Source organism: Crinia signifera, chromosome 6, assembly GCF_055691185.1.
Source record: "Crinia signifera chromosome 6, ASM5569118v1, whole genome shotgun sequence".
Classification (NCBI taxonomy): Eukaryota; Metazoa; Chordata; class Amphibia; order Anura; family Myobatrachidae; genus Crinia; species Crinia signifera.
The window spans coordinates 226,029,116-226,047,395 of record NC_139222.1 but is presented as its reverse complement, the minus strand read 5'-3'; the positions used below and the strand labels follow the sequence as shown (position 1 = coordinate 226,047,395).

General features: G+C 44.2%; 1 protein-coding gene across 1 annotated transcript in view; it reads right to left on the bottom strand.

Annotated features, from left to right (window-relative positions):
* ANKRD1 (ankyrin repeat domain 1) overlaps nt 1–1,679 on the bottom strand; it is a 39,027-nt gene extending 37,348 nt beyond the window's left edge. The window contains exon 1 of the mRNA XM_083149026.1: nt 1,517–1,679. Within this exon, the coding sequence (XP_083005152.1) occupies nt 1,517–1,579 (63 nt within the window). The 5' untranslated portion in view covers nt 1,580–1,679. The remainder of the gene's footprint in view (nt 1–1,516) is intronic.
* Between the last annotated feature and the right edge of the window lie 16,601 nt (nt 1,680–18,280).

Below are 18,280 nucleotides of genomic sequence, written 5' to 3'. Positions count from 1 at the left end.
TGCCGCTTATCCCTATAATGCCCCCTGTAGTGCCACTTATACATTTAATAGCCCCTGTCATGCCGCTTATACACATACCACCTGAAGTGCCTCTTATAGCTATAATACCCTCTGTAGTGCCATTTAAACAAATAATGCCCCCTATAGTGCCGCTTATACATATAAACCCACTGTAATGCAGCTGATACATATAATTCCCACTGTAGTGCTACTTGTACTTATAATGCCCCCCTCTAATGCTGCACCCCCGCACTTCATTAGTGACTCCACTGCCTGCATCCCTTTGAGATGATGCTGAATTGACTAAGACGGGTATACTGTACAATTTGTGGTGATTTTTTGCCTAAACAAACACATTTTCTCAAATGGAGGGCCAATTGTTTCTCTAGGCCTGACGTGGGCAACATGTGGCTCTCCAGCTGTTGGGAAACTACAAGTCCCAGCATGCCTTGCCACAGTTTTACTATTAGAGAGTGCTAAAACTGTGGCAAGGCATGTTGTCACTTGTACTTTAGTTTCACAACAGCTAGAGAGCCACAGGTTGCTACACCTGGCCTAGGCTAAAAATTTGGCAGTGTTAAAAAATGCCTTGAGCCAATTAACTTACCAGTATATTTTTGGATTTTTGGAGAAAAGCAGAGTACCCAAAGTAAACCCACACAAGCATGGGGAGAATATACAAACTCCATACAGTTAGGGCAATGGTGGGCGTCGAACCCACGACCTGTTCTGTCAGGCAGTAATGCTAAACAATTACAGCATCTGTGCTGCCCATTGTGAGGTTGGCAATAAGTAGCGGTTAGAGATGCAGAAGAAATTAATGATTTTCTTCCATGGCTGACCCCTAGGGAAGCTGTGAGGTGCTAAGAAAAGCTTATCTTGGTTTCATAAATACACCCCCATAGTTAGGCGCACTAAACTAGATGATAAGACTCCCTGGAGGTCATTCTGGTTCACACCCCCAACGAGAGCGATGGTGAAGGCCTGCGCATTAACATATTTACTTATGCGCAAGAGTGACTTAGATTTGCAAAAGCTTCAGAAATCATTCAATGGTCGGCAACACTGCGGACTGCCCACCCCGCACGATGCTGCACCCGCAGCCCGGACCCCACGCTGCACCCGCAGCCCGGACCCCAGCTTCACCGCTAGCACACCTCCGGATCAGACCCATCACATCGTGGTTGCTAAAAAACATAGTATATGGGACCTTAAGTTCCTAAGCGAATCCGGCTTCCACTACATTCCAGCTGACAAAGTAAAACACAAACCTCAGACGTGACAGTGCCCCATGAGGTCTAAATCTTCCTCTGCCCCTTTCTCTCTCAAGCAGCTCCTCCTCTCATGACAGCAGCAGCAGCGTCTCACTTCCCCTTATTAGTGCCAGATTAAGGGCCCGGAGCTGAAATGTCTGAAGGGTCTATTGCGTTTCAACGCAGGAGGTTTGAAAAGAATGGCAGGAGTGTGGCTACTGATATGGGGGTCAGATGCCCTCATGCCAGGAGCAGCCTCTCACCTTTTTCTCATGCCAGCAGCAGCAGCCTCTCGCCTCCCTCTTTTGGCAGCAGCAGCCTCTCATCTCCTCCTCATGCCAGTAGCAGCAACCTCTCACCTCCCCCTCTTGCCAGCAGCAGCCTCTCACCTCCTCCTCTTGCTAGCAGAAGCCTTTTACCTCCCACTCTTGCCAGTAGCAGCAGCCTCTCCTCTCCTCCTCATGACAGCAGCAGCCTCTCACCTCCTCTTGCTAGCAGCAGCCTCTTACCTCCCCCTCTTGCCAGCAGCAGCCTCTCACCTCCCCCTCTTGCCAGCAGCAGCCTCTCACCTCCCCCTCTTGCCAGCAGCAGCCTCTCACCTCCCCCTCTTGCTAGCAACAGCCTTTTACCTCCCCCTCTTGCCAGTAGCAGCAGCCTCTCATCTCCTCCTCATGACAGAAGCAGCCTCTCACCTCCTCCTCTTGCTAGCAGCAGCCTCTTACCTCCCCCTCTTGCCAGCAGCAGAGTCTCACCTCCCCCTCTTGCTAGCAGCAGCCTCTCACCTCCCCCTCTTGCCAGCAGCAGCCTCCCACCTCCCCCTCTTGCTAGCAGCAGCCTCTTACCTCCCCCTCTTGCCAACAGCAGAGTCTCACCTCCCCCTCTTGCTAGCAGCAGCCTCTCACCTCCCCCTCTTGCCAGCAGCAGCCTCCCATCTCCCCCTCTTGCTAGCAGCAACCTCTCACCTCCCCCTCTGGCCAGTAGCAGCAGCCTCTCATCTCCTCCTCATGCCAGCAGCAGCCTCTCACCTCCCCCTCTTGCTAGCAGCAACCTCTCACCTCCCCCTCTGGCCAGTAGCAGCAGCCTCTCATCTCCTCCTCATGCCAGCAGCAGCCTCTCACCTCCTCCTCATGCTAGCAGCAGCAGCCTCTCACCTCCTCCTCAAGTCAGCAGCAGCAGGTCTGGATTTAGGGGGTCATTCTGATCCAAATCGGCCCGTTTTGATAGTTGGTGGACTGTGCATACGCTTGGTCCTTTGTGCGCATGTGCAAGTCCACTGTGCGGATGGCCACGGTGACTTACAATGTCGCTTGCCTGTTCACACGGGGCAGTGTGGGCGGGGCGTGTGGGACAACGGGCCCAGGTGTAGCCCATGGAAATGCCCATTTCCGATAAGGATGCGGGCAGGAGATGTGCTGGGGGTGAGCGGCTGACATCACATGCAGTCGCCTACCCACCCAGTCTTCCATGGCATGTCCATAAATAAAAGTCAGTCTCCACTCCACTTATAGTCATCTGTCCAGACTGTCCATATAGGGCCTAGTTCTGAGCTGGGGGCAGTTTTATCTGTGACATGTGTCTGATACTTATACAAATGAAAATACAAAGCATTCTGTGGTGTTCATTCATGCATCTGAATGTGCAAGAACTGACCATGTTGCTTGCGAAGGCCTCCGGGCTGCTAAAATAACAATATTAGAAAGATCATAGTAGATGAAATCTTCATAATGAAATGATCCACCAAACAGCTTACTTATTCTACATTGGAAATGGGACATACATTGGCATGTAAACAATGCATTGGCTGACAGAGAGGTAGAGGGTGACTAGAAGAGAGTGAAAGGAAGAGGTGACTGGCAGGGGAGAGAGTGACCCGTGTACCCTGCTCCGGCAGTAAACTCTGGCACAACCAGACAGGCGCATGAATCAATAAATAAGCTTTATTCACAAATATAGTATGCATACCTCCCAAAATTGCTAAGTACGGAGGTGGGACTCCCACCCAGCAGCACGCATTCCTGAAAAGGGGGTGTTTTTTAGGGGAAGGGCATGGATACAAAATTACACCCTTTCCTGAAGCTACACCCCCTTTTAGGGGATGCGTATGGTCGTTTAATCACTGTACGGGGCAAGTCCAGCACTCTGTAAGCTGTTGGCTATACCCCCCTGTTACTCCTCCTGGTAATTGATAAGAAAGGCGTTTCATCACAGGTGATGGCAAATCATACATTACCAGGGAAGTCCAGGAACAGAGCAGTTTCTCCCTGAAGGAGAGGGCCAGGTAGGCAACCATGGGTTAGAGAGAGGAGTTTGGAAGCATGCAGAGATTGTGGACTGTCAATAGCGATATTGAAGTCACCCAGGATGGTGGTGGAGTTGTCAGAGGATAAGAAGTGGGAGAGCCAGGCAGAGAAATCTTCCAGAAATTACGTTTTGGGAAGCCCAGGTGGGCTATAGATAGCAGCAACACACAGAGAGAAAGGGAAAAAATCCTAATAGAGTGAACTTCATATAGGCCCTTATTCAGATCTGATCGCAGTACAAATTTGTTTGGAAAATGGGCAAAACCATGTGCACTGCAGGTGATGCAGATGTAACATGTGCAGACAGAGAGTTAGATTTGTGTGAGTTATTTTGTTTCTGTGCAGGGTAAATACTGGCTGCATTATTTTTACACTGCAGTTAAGATTTCAAATTTCAAAACACACCACCCAAATTTAACTCTCTCTGCACATGTTACATCTGCCCCACCTGCACCTGGTTTTGCCCATTTTCCGAACAAATTTGTACTGCGATCAGATCTGAATAAGGGCCATTGTGTGAATGTAAGTGAAGGAACTGGTGGTAGAACTGAGTATGTGAAGGATTGGAACAGTAATATACCTACCCCACCTCCTTTACAGTTACCAGGCCTGGAGGTGTGAGTGAAGTGGAAACCACAATGTGACAGTGCTGCAGGCAAGGCTGTCTGTGAGCCAGGTTTCTGTAATAGCCAGCAGGTTGAAGTTGTGAGAGATGAAGAGATCGTGGATGGATGTTAATTTGTTGTTATTTGCTGGGTTTGGTGATATGTCACCAGCTAATAAGATTAGAAAGTAGAGATAGATATAGTTGGATGTTTGTGGTTTTTTATATTGGTGGTGGGATGTGGATGTGAAAGTACAAGTAGAGAAGTAAGTAAAGAGCTCATGAGTGTTTAGAAGAGGGAATGTGCACAGAGTGGTGAGTGTCAGGGAGATTATAGGATGGATGAAGTTTGGTAAGAATTCCCTGTAATGAAATAAGAAGTATTTCGGACAAGAACCGAGTGTTCTTAGCCCCGCCTACCATACGGATCGCTCACACCGTCCGAATGCGGTAAGACGCCGACCGAACGGACCGCGAGTGGATGTTTCATGTGAACACCTCCATCTGTGGGAACCTCCCCCATCCTCCGATGGTCGGCGACCATCGTATGATGGACCAAGTGGTCAGGCAGCACCGAGTGCTCCAGACCACTCAGACATTTTTCCGAATGAAAGCAGGGATATGGGCGGCCAGCTGACATCCGGCTATGTCAGCTGTCCACCGCCCACACGTGCATCATGGCTGCATTACCATACATACGCCCAGCATTTTCATGGGAACGCCCATGAAACGCGGGGCGTACCCATATGTTAATGAGCCCAAACAGCCCTTCACGCTCCTCTCCACCCCCTGCTCGGATGGTTCCGTAAGATCATTTTCTGCAGGGAACTCACGCCGTGTTCCTACGTGTGAGGCATTCGCACATGTGCAGATACGCCTCCGCACATGCGCAAACACCAACCATCGGCCGTCCGTCCACATTCGGAGCCATCCGACTCAATCAGAATAATGCCAGTATAATGGCTGTGCAAGTGCAATAAGTAGGGTGGTTTCAGACCAAGCAGGAAAGTGATAGCAGAGAGCTTTGATAAATTGGCAAAAATAAAAACAATTATTTCTAATGACTTTGATATGTAGCAAGTAATTGTTTGAGACCACTGATAAATAGATATAACGCTTTTCCCCTGAAATAAAAAGTGGGTTTCAATGTATACTGTAAGTTGACACAATGAGTTTGACATGATTTAGGCGGACAGGCACAAAAGGTTGACATGGTGAAAAGGTTGGCAGGTAAAAGGCAGATGGAAAGAGTGGACATGCCAATGGTTAATACACAAATGGTCAAAGTTTTTATGTTCATCCAACTTTTGTTTTACTTACTAGCCACTAGACTATGGCCCTTATTCTGATTGGTGCGGTATTATCCGCGTGCGTTCGTGCCGCCGATGTTTTGTGTCTGCGCATGTGCAGAGGCGTCTTTGCGCATGTGCGAGCGGGGCGTACGGCCAAATCCAGCATGAAATGTGAACACTCTGAACAGGGGGTGGAGAGGGGCGTGAAGGGCTATTTGGGCTCATTACCATATGCATACGCCCCGCGTTTCATGGGCGTTCCCATGAAAACGCTGGCCGTACGTATGGTAATGCGGCCGTGACGCACGTGTAGGGGGCGGACATATGACATCGCCGGATGTCAGCTGCCCGCCCAGATCCCTGCTTTTGCACTGAAACATGTCCGTGTGGTCTGAGGTTGCGGGAGCTGGTGGAGCACTCGGTCCTGCATTCGATGGTCTGCGACCATCGAATGATGGGGGAGGTTCCCTGAGATGGAGGAGGCGTATTCCGTGAAAAATACACGTGCGGTCCGTTCGGCCAGCTTCTTACCGCGTACGGACGGAGTTGGCGATCCGGATGGAAGGCGGGGTTTCGCACGCACGGTCCTGGCCGCATATTCGGATCCGGCCGCACCGATCAGAATAAGGGCCTATGTTTGGGAATAGTAGCCTGCCTTAAACGTGGGGAGTAAATGAGCTTACAAGGGTACACATTTGTGTCATTCATTATCATGTCGATCGTTTGCTTGACCCTGTCGAGCTTTTGTACCTATCGACAATATGGTGTCAACCTAATGCAGTGGTGGACCTACATTTTTGAGGCCCTGAAGCTTGAACTATTGAGGGCCCTTTCACAAAACGCTAAATAGGGCAACAGTAAACAGGTCCACATTGCCTTAAGGCCCTTGCACCGACCACTTAGCTTCAGCAAAATGACCTTATTATATGCCTCCTTGTCCCAGTCTGCTTCCTAGGACAGGCCTTCTCAGGCCCCACCATTCCTTGGAATCAGGGCTATTTTTCAGCAGGCTCCAGCAGGAACTGAGGCCCTTATTCTAGTTCACGCTTTCTGACAAAATATTTCTTAGATGGACAAAACCATGTGCACTGCAGGTGAGGCAGGTGTTACTTGTGCAGAGATAATTAGATTTTGGTGGGGTTTTACACCTGCCTCACCTGCAGTGCACATGTTTTTTTCCATCTAAGAAATATTTTGTCAGAAAGCGTGAACTAGAATAAGGGCCTCAGTTCCTGCTGGAGCCTGCAGAAAAATAGCCCTGCTTGGAATGATACAAAGAAAAGAGATTCAGGCTGTCAGGAATGAAAGTTTAAAATGAGTATACGTAGATCCTAATGTTCAGTCTAGCACCCTACACCTTTCAAAAACCATGCAGTTCCTCTATCCTGCCTAGGGTGTCGCTCTTTGCTGTGGTGCTTTTAACAGACTCTGGTCTGTATCACCGTGTGAAGATACAGACCAGAGTGTTCACGAAGCACATAAGTAGACCGTGACACCCCAGGCAGGAAAGAGGAACTGCGTGGTTTTTTGAAAGATGCAGGGTGCTAGATCCGTCTCTAACCTAATGGGGGAAATTTACTAAGATGTGTATTCTACTTCACATGTGATGTTGCTATGGGCAACCAATCAGATCCTGTCTACTATTTTCTAGAGGGTGCAAAATAAATAAATAGATTCTGATTAGTTGCCAATAGCAACATCACATGTGAAGTAGAATACACATCTTAGTAAATGTCCCCCAATGACTATATAATCTATACCATACAGTGTAGATCTACCACACCCAGAAAAATTCACAGTTGATTTATGGAAAACCGATACCACTATAAGGAAACTATATCATATTAATTTAACAGTAATTCTCATATTTTGAAAATACATTGCCCTCCTTTTTATCTGTGCCCTAAACATTGCTTTGATAAGATTTTTGTCTATAAAAAAAATCCCATGATAAATAGACACGACTAAAGTGAAACTCCTATTGAACTAAGGGGGTTATTCTAGTTCACTCGCAAAGGCACAATTTGGGTGGGGTTTGTACCTGATATCTATATTGCAGTGTAAAACTAAAGCAGCCAGTATTTACCCTGCACAGAAACAATAAAACACCCAAATGTAACTCTTTCTGCACATGATATATCAGCCCACCTGCAGTGCATATGGTTTGGTCCATTAGAGAGTGTTTGTGCCTTTGCGAATGATCCAGAATAACCCCCTAAGATCAATATATTCCATATACAATGGCACAGTCAGTTCTGGAAGCTCTCATGTGCTTGTATATGTTGTAGAAACTGTCGATCGTTTATAAATTAAATGTATTGTAAATACTGGAACTAATTGCTAGAACATTGTAATTGACATATCGGTTGAGATACAGATTTTCTCACTTGTGTGTTTCTAGAATAGGCCATTCTGTAATGTTGATGATTCTTTCGATAGGGAGTGTGCTCCTAAGCTGGGATATGTTCGGCAGCTGACACAGTAAAGAATTATAAGCAGCTTCTGGGCATGTTATTATGTCAAGTGTAAATACTTCTTGCAGCTGCTGGGCAGATTTTGCAGTTTAGGCAATGGGTACTTCACTGACTTGCCCTGATATGGATATCTGTTAAAGTATTAGATTGTAAACTTGTGGTTTCTATTCTACTCGCCAGTATGCCAAACTGTCCAGTGGGTGTGAATGCTACTGATGATAGTTTAGACAAAATAGGAAGTTATCCGACCTTGACTTCAACAGAACGGAGCAGAAAATGAGTAATTCATCCTACAAATAGCTGTTTGCAAAATGACCCTAATTAAATGCCACGTTTAATAAAAAAAATAGGTCACATAAATCAGAGGTTTTGTTAATAATTCCTTCTTATAATGATAGAGAAATACTAACAGATCAACACAATTTGTTAATAAAATAGCACAGGGGCAGCTAGCAATAGAATATTTCACCATTCACTTCAGTCCGTGCTACCGTGGAGCTTGCAATCTATAATCCCTGCCACAAGTACACACATTCTAGGGTTAATTTTTGTTGGGAGGCAATTAACCTACAAGTATACTTCTAGGTTGTTGGATGAAACCGGAGTACCCTGAGGAAACCCACAAATGATGGGGAGAATATACAAACTTCACACAGTTACGGCCATGGTCAATCAAACCATGACCTGAGTGCTGTTAGTCAGTAATGTTAACCAATGGTAATCAGATGATATAGCCCAAGTGCATGGGGAATGGGGGAAGGGCACATTTTGCCCTATATGCTACAGATTGTAATTGCTTTCTCACACATGGAGGAACCATGGCTTGAAAGAGTGAGGACTTCCCTTTCAATTCATGTCCCATCATAGTAGTTCTCTAGTGACTCCCAGACAAAAAAATATATATATTTTGTACAGATGGTAGGGATCTCAGCTCCATTTCTTTCCTTTCTTGTGTCAAATAAAACACAGGTACACTACTGATTTTCCATATTGCCAGGCTAACAGAGGTCGTTAATACTAATACATTAATACATCTAAGACCCAGTAGTTGTGCACTGTCAATATTTCTAAAGTATTATAGATTACTAAAATTATGAATTAAACAACTAATGCATTCACATTAAAGATTAAATGAGTTTAATCATTAATTCAAATTAGTTATTTAATTTACACAGCGCCACCAAGTGGCCAATAAAAAGAGGCACTGAACCATAAGTGGCCAGAAATTCGGTGGTGTACCTGTATAGTGTAATTTAATGCTGTAGATGGTCTAGTTTTTAAAATGGTAGGCTTTGTTGATCTATCATTTCTACACATACAGCAGGATGCGTTAAAATTAATACAGCAAAAATGTCAGGGGAATAAAAATATTTCATTGTTCAGATTTTTTTCTATTTGTAAATCCTACATATAGAATCCTGCTGTTATGAATCGGGTGTGAACCCCAAGCCATAACCGCTGTTTAGAATGGTCACAGAGGATCCTACACTGACTCTGTTGAACTCTCCCAACGATGGCTGACATCTGCGTAAGGCTTCATCTCTAATAGCTATGTTTGGAGGGGCAAATTAGGTCTGCCCCAACTCCAGTGCCACCAGGTCTTATGTGGAACAAAGTGTCAGCAATCTTTGAGAAATAACAAAAGGAAATACTGGCTAAGGATGGCATAAAAAGGTAAAAAAAATATCAAGGAACAGCTGTATAGATACAGAAGTACCAATAGACTCGCCATTCCTAGGAATGGGGTGCAAACAGCACCCACATCCCAGGGTGGGGTGCGGTGGCCTGTGACCACACACTCTAGTAAATACAAACACAGGGGGCCCAGCACTCACTACAACAAACTAACTCACCTTAACATTCAAATAATCAATAAATAAATAATGGGGTTTTAGTTCATGAATTGATCAATGCATTTAAGCTTGCAGCCCATCGCCAAGGGAACCCATTTCACTGCAAGTCCTACACTAACAACTGGTTTTCTTGGGAACCTGGCACCTGCTTACACATCATAGCTAAAATGAACATGTGTTTTTTTTTCAGGGTTAATGCTCAACTGCCAAGTACTTATGGCTTTTATAAGGTGAGACAATCCCAAACACAGCACCTGAATTAGTATTAAAGGGGTAGCTGTCACAGGTTTCAGGTAAATGAGCTTATCTAGGGTGCATGAGAAAGCTATGATCACAGTAACAGAGGATAATTCAAAATCAACCCAAATATATAGATACAGAAGTACCAACACACTCGCCATTCCTAGGAATGGGATGCAAACAGCACCCACATCTCAGGGTGGGGTACGGTGGCCTGTGACCACACACTCTAGTAAATACAAACACAGGGGGCCCAGCACTCACTACAACAAACTAACTCACCTTAACATTCAAATAATCAATAAATAAATAATGGGGTTTTAGTTCATGAATTGATCAATGCATTTAAGCTTGCAGCCCATCGCCAAGGGACCCCATTTCACTGCAAGTCCTACACTAACAACTGGTTTTCTTGGGAACCTGGCACCTGCTTACACATCATAGCTAAAATGAACATGTGTTTTTTTTCTGGGTTAATGCTCAACTGCCAAGTAACTTATGGCTTTTATAAGGTGAGACAATCCCAAACACAGCACCTGAATTAGTATTAAAGGGGCAGCTGTCACAGGTTTCAGGTAAATGAGCTTATCTAGGGTGCATGAGAAAGCTATGATCACAGTAACAGAGGTTAATTAAAAATCAACCCAAATATATAGATACAGAAGTACCAACACACTCGCCTTTCCTAGGAATGGGGTGCAAACAGCACCCACATCCCAGGGTGGGGTGCGGTGGCCTGTGACCACACACTCTAGTAAATACAAACACAGGGGGCCCAGCACTCACTACAACAAACTAACTCACCTTAACATTCAAATAATCAATAAATAAATAATGGGGTTTTACTTCATGAATTGATCAATGCATTAAAGCTTGCAGCCCATCGCCAAGGGACCCCATTTCACTGAAATTCCTACACTAACAACTGGTTTTCTTGGGAACCTGGCACCTGCTTACACATCATAGCTAAAATGAACATGTGTTTTTTTTCTGGGTTAATGCTCAACTGCCAAGTAACTTATGGCTTTTATAAGGAGAGACAATCCCAAACACAGCACCTGAATTAGTATTAAAGGGGCAGCTGTCACAGGTTTCAGGTAATTGAGCTTATCTAGGGTGCATGAGAAAGCTATGATCACAGTAACAGAGGTTAATTAAAAATCAACCCAAATATATAGATACAGAAGTACCAACACACTCGCCATTCCTAGGACTGGGGTGCAAACAGCACCCACATCCCAGGGTGGGGTGCGGTGGCCTGTGACCACACACTCTAGTAAATACAAACACAGGGGGCCCAGCACTCACTACAACAAACTAACTCACCTTAACATTCAAATAATCAATAAATAAATGCATGAGAAAGCTATGATCACAGTAACAGAGGTTAATTAAAAAAATAGGTCACATAAATCAGAGGTTTTGTTAATAATTCCGTCTTATTATAATAGAGAAATACTAACAGATCAACACAATTTGTTAATAAAATAGCACAGGGGCAGCTAGCAATAGAATATTTCACCATTAACTTCAGTCCGTGCTACCGTGGAGCTTGCAATCTATATCCCCTGCCACAAGTACACACATTCTAGTACACACATTTTTGTTGGGAGGCAATTAACCTACAAGTATACTTCTAGGTTGTGGGATGAAACCGGAGTACCCTGAGGAAACCCACAAATGATGGGGAGAATATACAAACTTCACACAGTTACGGCCATGGTCAATCAAATCATGACCTGAGTGCTGTGAGTCAGTAATGTTAACCAATGGTAATCAGATGATATAGCCCAAGTGCATGGGGAATGGGGGAAGGGCACATTTTGCCCTATATGCTACAGATTGTAATTGCTTTCTCACACATGGAGGAACCATGGCTTGAAAGAGTGAGGACTTCCCTTTCAATTCATGTCCCATCATAGTAGTTCTCTAGTGACTCCCAGACAAAAAAATATATCAGCTCCATTTCTTTTTTTTCTTGTGTCAAATAAAACACAGGTAAACTACTGATTTTCCATATTGCCAGGCTAAGGCCCTTATTCTGGTTGGTGCGGTCAGAGCCGCACACGGGGCTCTGACCGCACAAACCAGTCCCCGCCCACCCGACGGATCGCCACGGCCGTCCGTACACGGACGGCTGGCGATCCGCACAAAAATGGTGGAGGCTACGCCTCCACCATGGTGGGAGCTGCCCCCTGCCTTCGATGGTCGACGACCATCGAAGGCAGGCCCGCACGCCGCGGCAGCTCCCGCAAGCTCAGACCACACGGACAATCGTCCGTGTGGGAGCTTGAAAGGGGGCTGAAAGCTGACATCCGGCGACGTCAGCTTTCCGCCCCCATGTCATGGTAATGAGGGCGTCATGCCCTCATTACCATGCACACGCCCCGCGTTTGCATGGGAACGCCCATGAAACGCGGGGCGTACACATAGGGAAATGAGGGGCTGAAGCCCCTCACGCCCCTATACGCCCCCTTTGCGGCGGACGAAATCCGTCTGCGGCGAAGGGGGCTGCACATGCGCAGAATGACCTCTGCGCATGTGCAGTTTAAAAACATCGGCGGTACGGCCGCACGCGGGCCGTACCGCTTAGATTAGAATAAGGGCCTAACAGAGGTCGTTAATACTAATACATTAATACATCCAAGACCCAGTAGTTGTGCACTGTCAATATTTCTAAAGTATTATAGATTATTAAACTATGAATTAAACAACTAATGCATTCACATTAAAGATTTAATTAGTTATCATTTATCATTTTATCATTTAATTTGAATCATTAATTCAAATTAGTTATTTAATTTACACAGCGCCACCAAGTGGCCAATAAAAAGAGGCACTGAACCATAAGTGGTCAGAAATTCCGTGGTGTACCTGTATAGTGTAATTTAATGCTGTAGATCAGGCATGTCCAACGTTGGCCCTCCAGATGTTGTGAAACTACACATCCCAGCATGCTTTGACACAGTTTTGCTATTAGAGAATGCTAAAACTATTGCAAAGCATGCTGGGATGTGTAGTTTCAAAACATCTGGAGGGCCAATGTTGGACATGCCTGCTGTAGATGGTCTAGTTTTTAAAATGGTAGGCTTTGTTGATCTATCATTTCTACACATACAGCAGGATGCGTTATAATTAATACAGCAAAAATGTCAGGGGAATAAAAATATTTCATTGTGCAGATTTTTTTCTATTTGTAAATCCTACATATAGAATCCTGCTGTTATGAATCGGGTGTGAACCCCAAGCCATAACCGCTGTTTAGAATGGTCACAGAGGATCCTACACTGACTCTGTTGAACTCTCCCAACGATGGCTGACATCTGCGTAAGGCTTCATCTCTAATAGCTATGTTTGGAGGGGCAAATTAGGTCTGCCCCAACTCCAGTGCCACCAGGTCTTATGTGGAGCAAAGTTTCAGCAATCTTTGAGAAATAACAAAAGGAAATACTGGCTAAGGATGGCATAAAAAGGTAAAAAAAAATATCAAGGAACAGCTGTATATACAAGGAGAAGAAGCAGTTTTAATCGCAAAACCAACTGAGTGACCAAGTATCAAACAACCAGAGCAACCAAGTCGCATATACAATAATTATTATGACAGACAAAAGCACAAAATGACACCACTGCAAGCATAATAAAACACTGCACGAAAGATGAGAAATAGCCCTGCCAATGGGTAACAGCCTTTATAAGAAAACGAAATATGGGACAATGCCGAGTTTGGCGAGAAGAATACAAATATATGTACCCAATGGTGTTCTCCACAAAGAGGAAGTGGCACACCACCAAACATGAAAAAACCTGTAAGCTGGATAATGGAAAGAACTGAGAAGCGGGTCTCCAGGAAGGAGGACTCACGGATTCCAGCAACGAATTTGGAGCTGACAGATGGATTACAGGAAACAGATGACCGAGGCCCAGACAGGGCCGAATAGAGCAGGGAGCTGGCAGGATGGAAAACTGAAGGAAATCTATCACCGGAGGGGCTCTGCTGGACTGACTCACTTAAAAAGGCCAGGTGACCAATGACCTGAGGAGTCACCAGCCCAGCCCCCTGGGACCTGATTTCGTCAGCTGTGTTTAGATGTGCCCTGCTCACATCCTCTGTACCCCGGCAACCGTCGGGCGGAAGTCCTCACCGGGCATCCAGGAACCTGGCAATTGTCAGAGTGGAAGTCGCATCCAGCGTCCCTGGTTGCTGAGCAACACGCCAAGGTGATGGTGATGCATGCGGCTAAGCAGCCACCCACTGTTGTATTGTGACAATTGCTAATGGCGGAAAATGGTAAGAAAATCCTCAGCAGCTAAGGGGTTAAGATATACTCTAGCATCAACTTGAATATGATCACTGCTATATCTTTACTTCAAAAATACATATATCAAATATATATACTGTATTTTTCAGTACTGCTGCTCTATATCCCATTTCACAAAACACACAACTCCGGTACAAAGGTGGTAATCTACACCAGCCTTTGCTAGGCTCCTACAGATCACACTACAATATGACAGCCTCAACGTGTTGATCTTGACTGAGACCCAGTGGGATTCGGGACCACATATAACTTGTAGGCCTTCACTATCATGGGATAAATGGCACTGAGGCTGTTCCTGGTGTCCCTGCTGTATTAGGTATCAGAGTAACAATTAAGTAAGAAATACTGTTGTGGCATTACGGGTACCAACACCACTGGAAGTTTCTTATTGCTAAGTGATTTCAAACCATTGATGGTTAACGGCCGATATCAGGTAGTTTTGCACTCTTGCATAGAACGAACGGTCTTCTTAATTGTTGGGTGTAGAGTCTAGCTCCACCCCCAATCCCTTCCTCTAAGCCCTGCCCCCAACCTTTGATTGGCTGGCAACTTATTACTTTATAGAATAGGTATAAACATAATTGGGTGAAACCATTAATGGTTTCCGTGTGAATGGTTTTATACCATCAAGGCTAACCAACAATGATACCATGGTAACATTGATGATGTCTATCAATATTTAAGTTGATGATGACAAGTCTTACTTACTACTTATACATGCAGGCACATGGATCTACACAAAACAGCATACTCACAAATGTCATAATATGCTGGACCTTTTTTAACTTTAAACCCCATCAATCTTCATTGTCCAACCTAACAACTTTTCAATAAAGATAACATTAAATTATTCAGAAATACACAATTAATGTGGTAAATGACTATCTGTAAACGTCTTTTATTTTAAAGAATATCTTCATAGGTGTATAGAGGCCCATTTCAAGCAACCATCATTCCAGTGTTCTATTGGTACATTTTGTTTGCTAATTGCGTTTGAAGGCTAATAGATAAATAAAAAAACCTTAAATACCCTTGCGCAATTATGTTAGCACAGATGAAAATTAGTTTTCTTGTTAGAGAAGCTTTAAAACTGGCCTTCCTTTGAGCTAGTTGAGTATCTGGAGCATCACATTTTTTAGTTCAATTATACTCTCAAAATGGCCAGAAAAAGAGAACTTTCATGTGAAACTCAACAGTCTATTCTTGTTTTTCGAAATAAAGGCTATTCCATGTGAGAAATTGCCAATAAACTGAATATTTCCTAAAATGGTGTGTACTACTCCCTTTAGAGAACAGCACAAACAGGCTCTAACTGTTACCTGTCAGCGGCGGGTCGGCAGGCAGGACGGATGGCGGAAGCTCTCAGTGCTAAGCAGTAGCATTTAAAATGTATTGATTGCTCTGCATATGTTTGTTGTCTGCTCTGATCCAGCATCATTGTGTGCCCCATGACCATGGGGCCCCTCCGACCCTTGGGGCCCAGGTCAGATGTCCCCCTTGACCCCCCCCCCCCCCCTGTCGCCAGGCCTGCAGGCAGAGGGGCAGCAGCAGCAAAACAGGGGCGTTCCCTCACGTGACGCAATTTGAAGGCCACACCTCCTCACCTCAAGGCCACGCCCCTGACATTTCGGCTGAGGGGCCCGCTGGTCCACCAATAAAAGTTGGGAGGTATGAAACTGTGTTCTCTTTGTTGTAAAAAACAAGCAATGCTATGGAAACTGTTTCACTGATAATTCTGGTTTATTTCTATTTATTTTAAAAAAGTTTACAAAATATAGCAGTACAGTACGTAATTTTACATGGGATAATACTATTGAGACTATTTAATAATTTTCATTATATTTGTGTTTTTCAGATAGAAAACAACCTAGTTATATCATAATATTGTTGTTACAGAATATATAACATTATGTAAATATCCCAGAGGCCTATGTAAGAATACATTTATATAATTCTGTAATTCTCTGACCTAATGCCCTTGGCACTTTCTGCTTATTTTTACATATTTTTCCCTTATAAAAAAATTATTTAAAAATTGCTTTAACATCTAAAGAAATATCTGACATTGTTGTATCAATGGAGAAAGGTCTGTTAACATTACACTTTTAATGTATATTATTTTCTTATAGTGTAAACTGTCAATCTGATAACTAAATAAGCAATTTTATACTATACAAAATAATGCTAAAATTCTTTTTATGTCCAAGATAATTTTTTTTACATTTATGGAAAATGAAAGCAAAACTGAATAAACTGTATATTTTTACAGTATTGTGTTTAACCCATACTTTCCTACTTTTGAAAACTAGAATGAGGGAGAATACAGTGGGATGTGCAACACTTTGCATCATCAAGGGGGTGTCACACACGTTTTGCAAGTATTGATACTAACATTGCTGCCTGCAATATAGAGTTTTTTGTTTGCAACTATATATTCACTGTGATATTTATTTGCTTCTCAGTACATATGATTAATGTGATGTCTAGGTTGACAGACAATAGGTCCAGGGCTGCCACTAGGAATTTCAGGGCCTGGGACTTATGTGAAGTCCACTCATCTCCCCTCCCTTCACTTACCGCCCGACTCCTAAGTCCTGCTATGAGTTCCTCAACCCCAGCAGAAAGGACCCGAAGCACAGGCTTCTTCAAAGCAGGATGCTGGCGGCCAATTAAAATGCAGCACCGGCTGGTGAGCCAATCAGAGCTTGTGTACCAGCAGCCAATCTGATTGGCTAACGGTACATGAGCTCTGATTGTCTCAAAAGCCGGTTCAGCATCTTTTTTGGCCGCAGGCGTCCTGCAGTGAAGAAGGCTATGCTTCGGGAACCTGCACCCAGCACAGCGCAGGAGCACAGCAAAGGCAGTCAGGGGGGGTTGCAGTTGGCAAAATGAGCTGCCTGTGCCCTTCCAGAGACCGGGGCCCAGGACAGCTGCACCCACAGCACCCCATAGCCACCCGAAGGAAACTCATGTTGACCTTTTCCTGTGTTGACCATTTCCATGTCAACTTTTTGTTTGTGTCAACTTTTTGACCATGTTGACCTATAGCATGTTGTCGACCTTTTGCCTGTTGACCAATAGTGGTCAACCTAGTTCACAACCGATGTCTATGCAATAAACTCCAAATGCAATTAAACCCTACAGATGGAGCCCTCCTCATTTAGCCTGTTAATTGGATTAAGTGAGTAATAGTATTACTATGCTAATCCCCCACTGCATTGTTCTATGTATTGTATTGCTGCTGAGAACAATATGATAGCCATGGCTAGCCATGGTGAGCCACGACCTAAGGAACAAAGTTGACAGGGGCTCCAACTGGGCTCCAACTGTATGTGAATTCATACCTAGGCATATAAGAATGTTTTTGGAATATTAAATGCTATTTTATTATAAACACTGGATTGTCTGCATCTTATAGGCACTACCTATATTTATTTGATTTGCTTTTTTTCCATACCATTACAGCAATAGCCATATCAGTATGGACACCAGATACTATAATTATAAAAATGTGTAACTACAGAAAGATTACTAGCAAAAAGTCTAAACCTTACAGCTAACAGCAGCAGCAGCATGCTATTGGTCAGTGCACACCAGCACAGCTAATGAAATGGAATGAAACTAATAAATAGAACCTCCGGCAGATTCTGAAAAAATGCAGGAGATTAGGAGGTCAATGCATGGCAGCAGTAGATTAATGGCAAAACAGGAGCCCCCTGCACGATGCAGAAGGGCAGGCAACTATGGATTAACCTTACATACCTTTTACTGCAGTCATCTTTCTCCCTGTGTCACAGGAAAGTGATGGAAAATCTTATCTGACATGTGCAAGATCAGTAGTATGTGTAACTACAGAAAAATCAACACTGTAATAAAATAAATTTACACTAAAGGACAAAAACAGTGGTTATGTGATATGTAGAATGGAATTACAAATATAAGCAA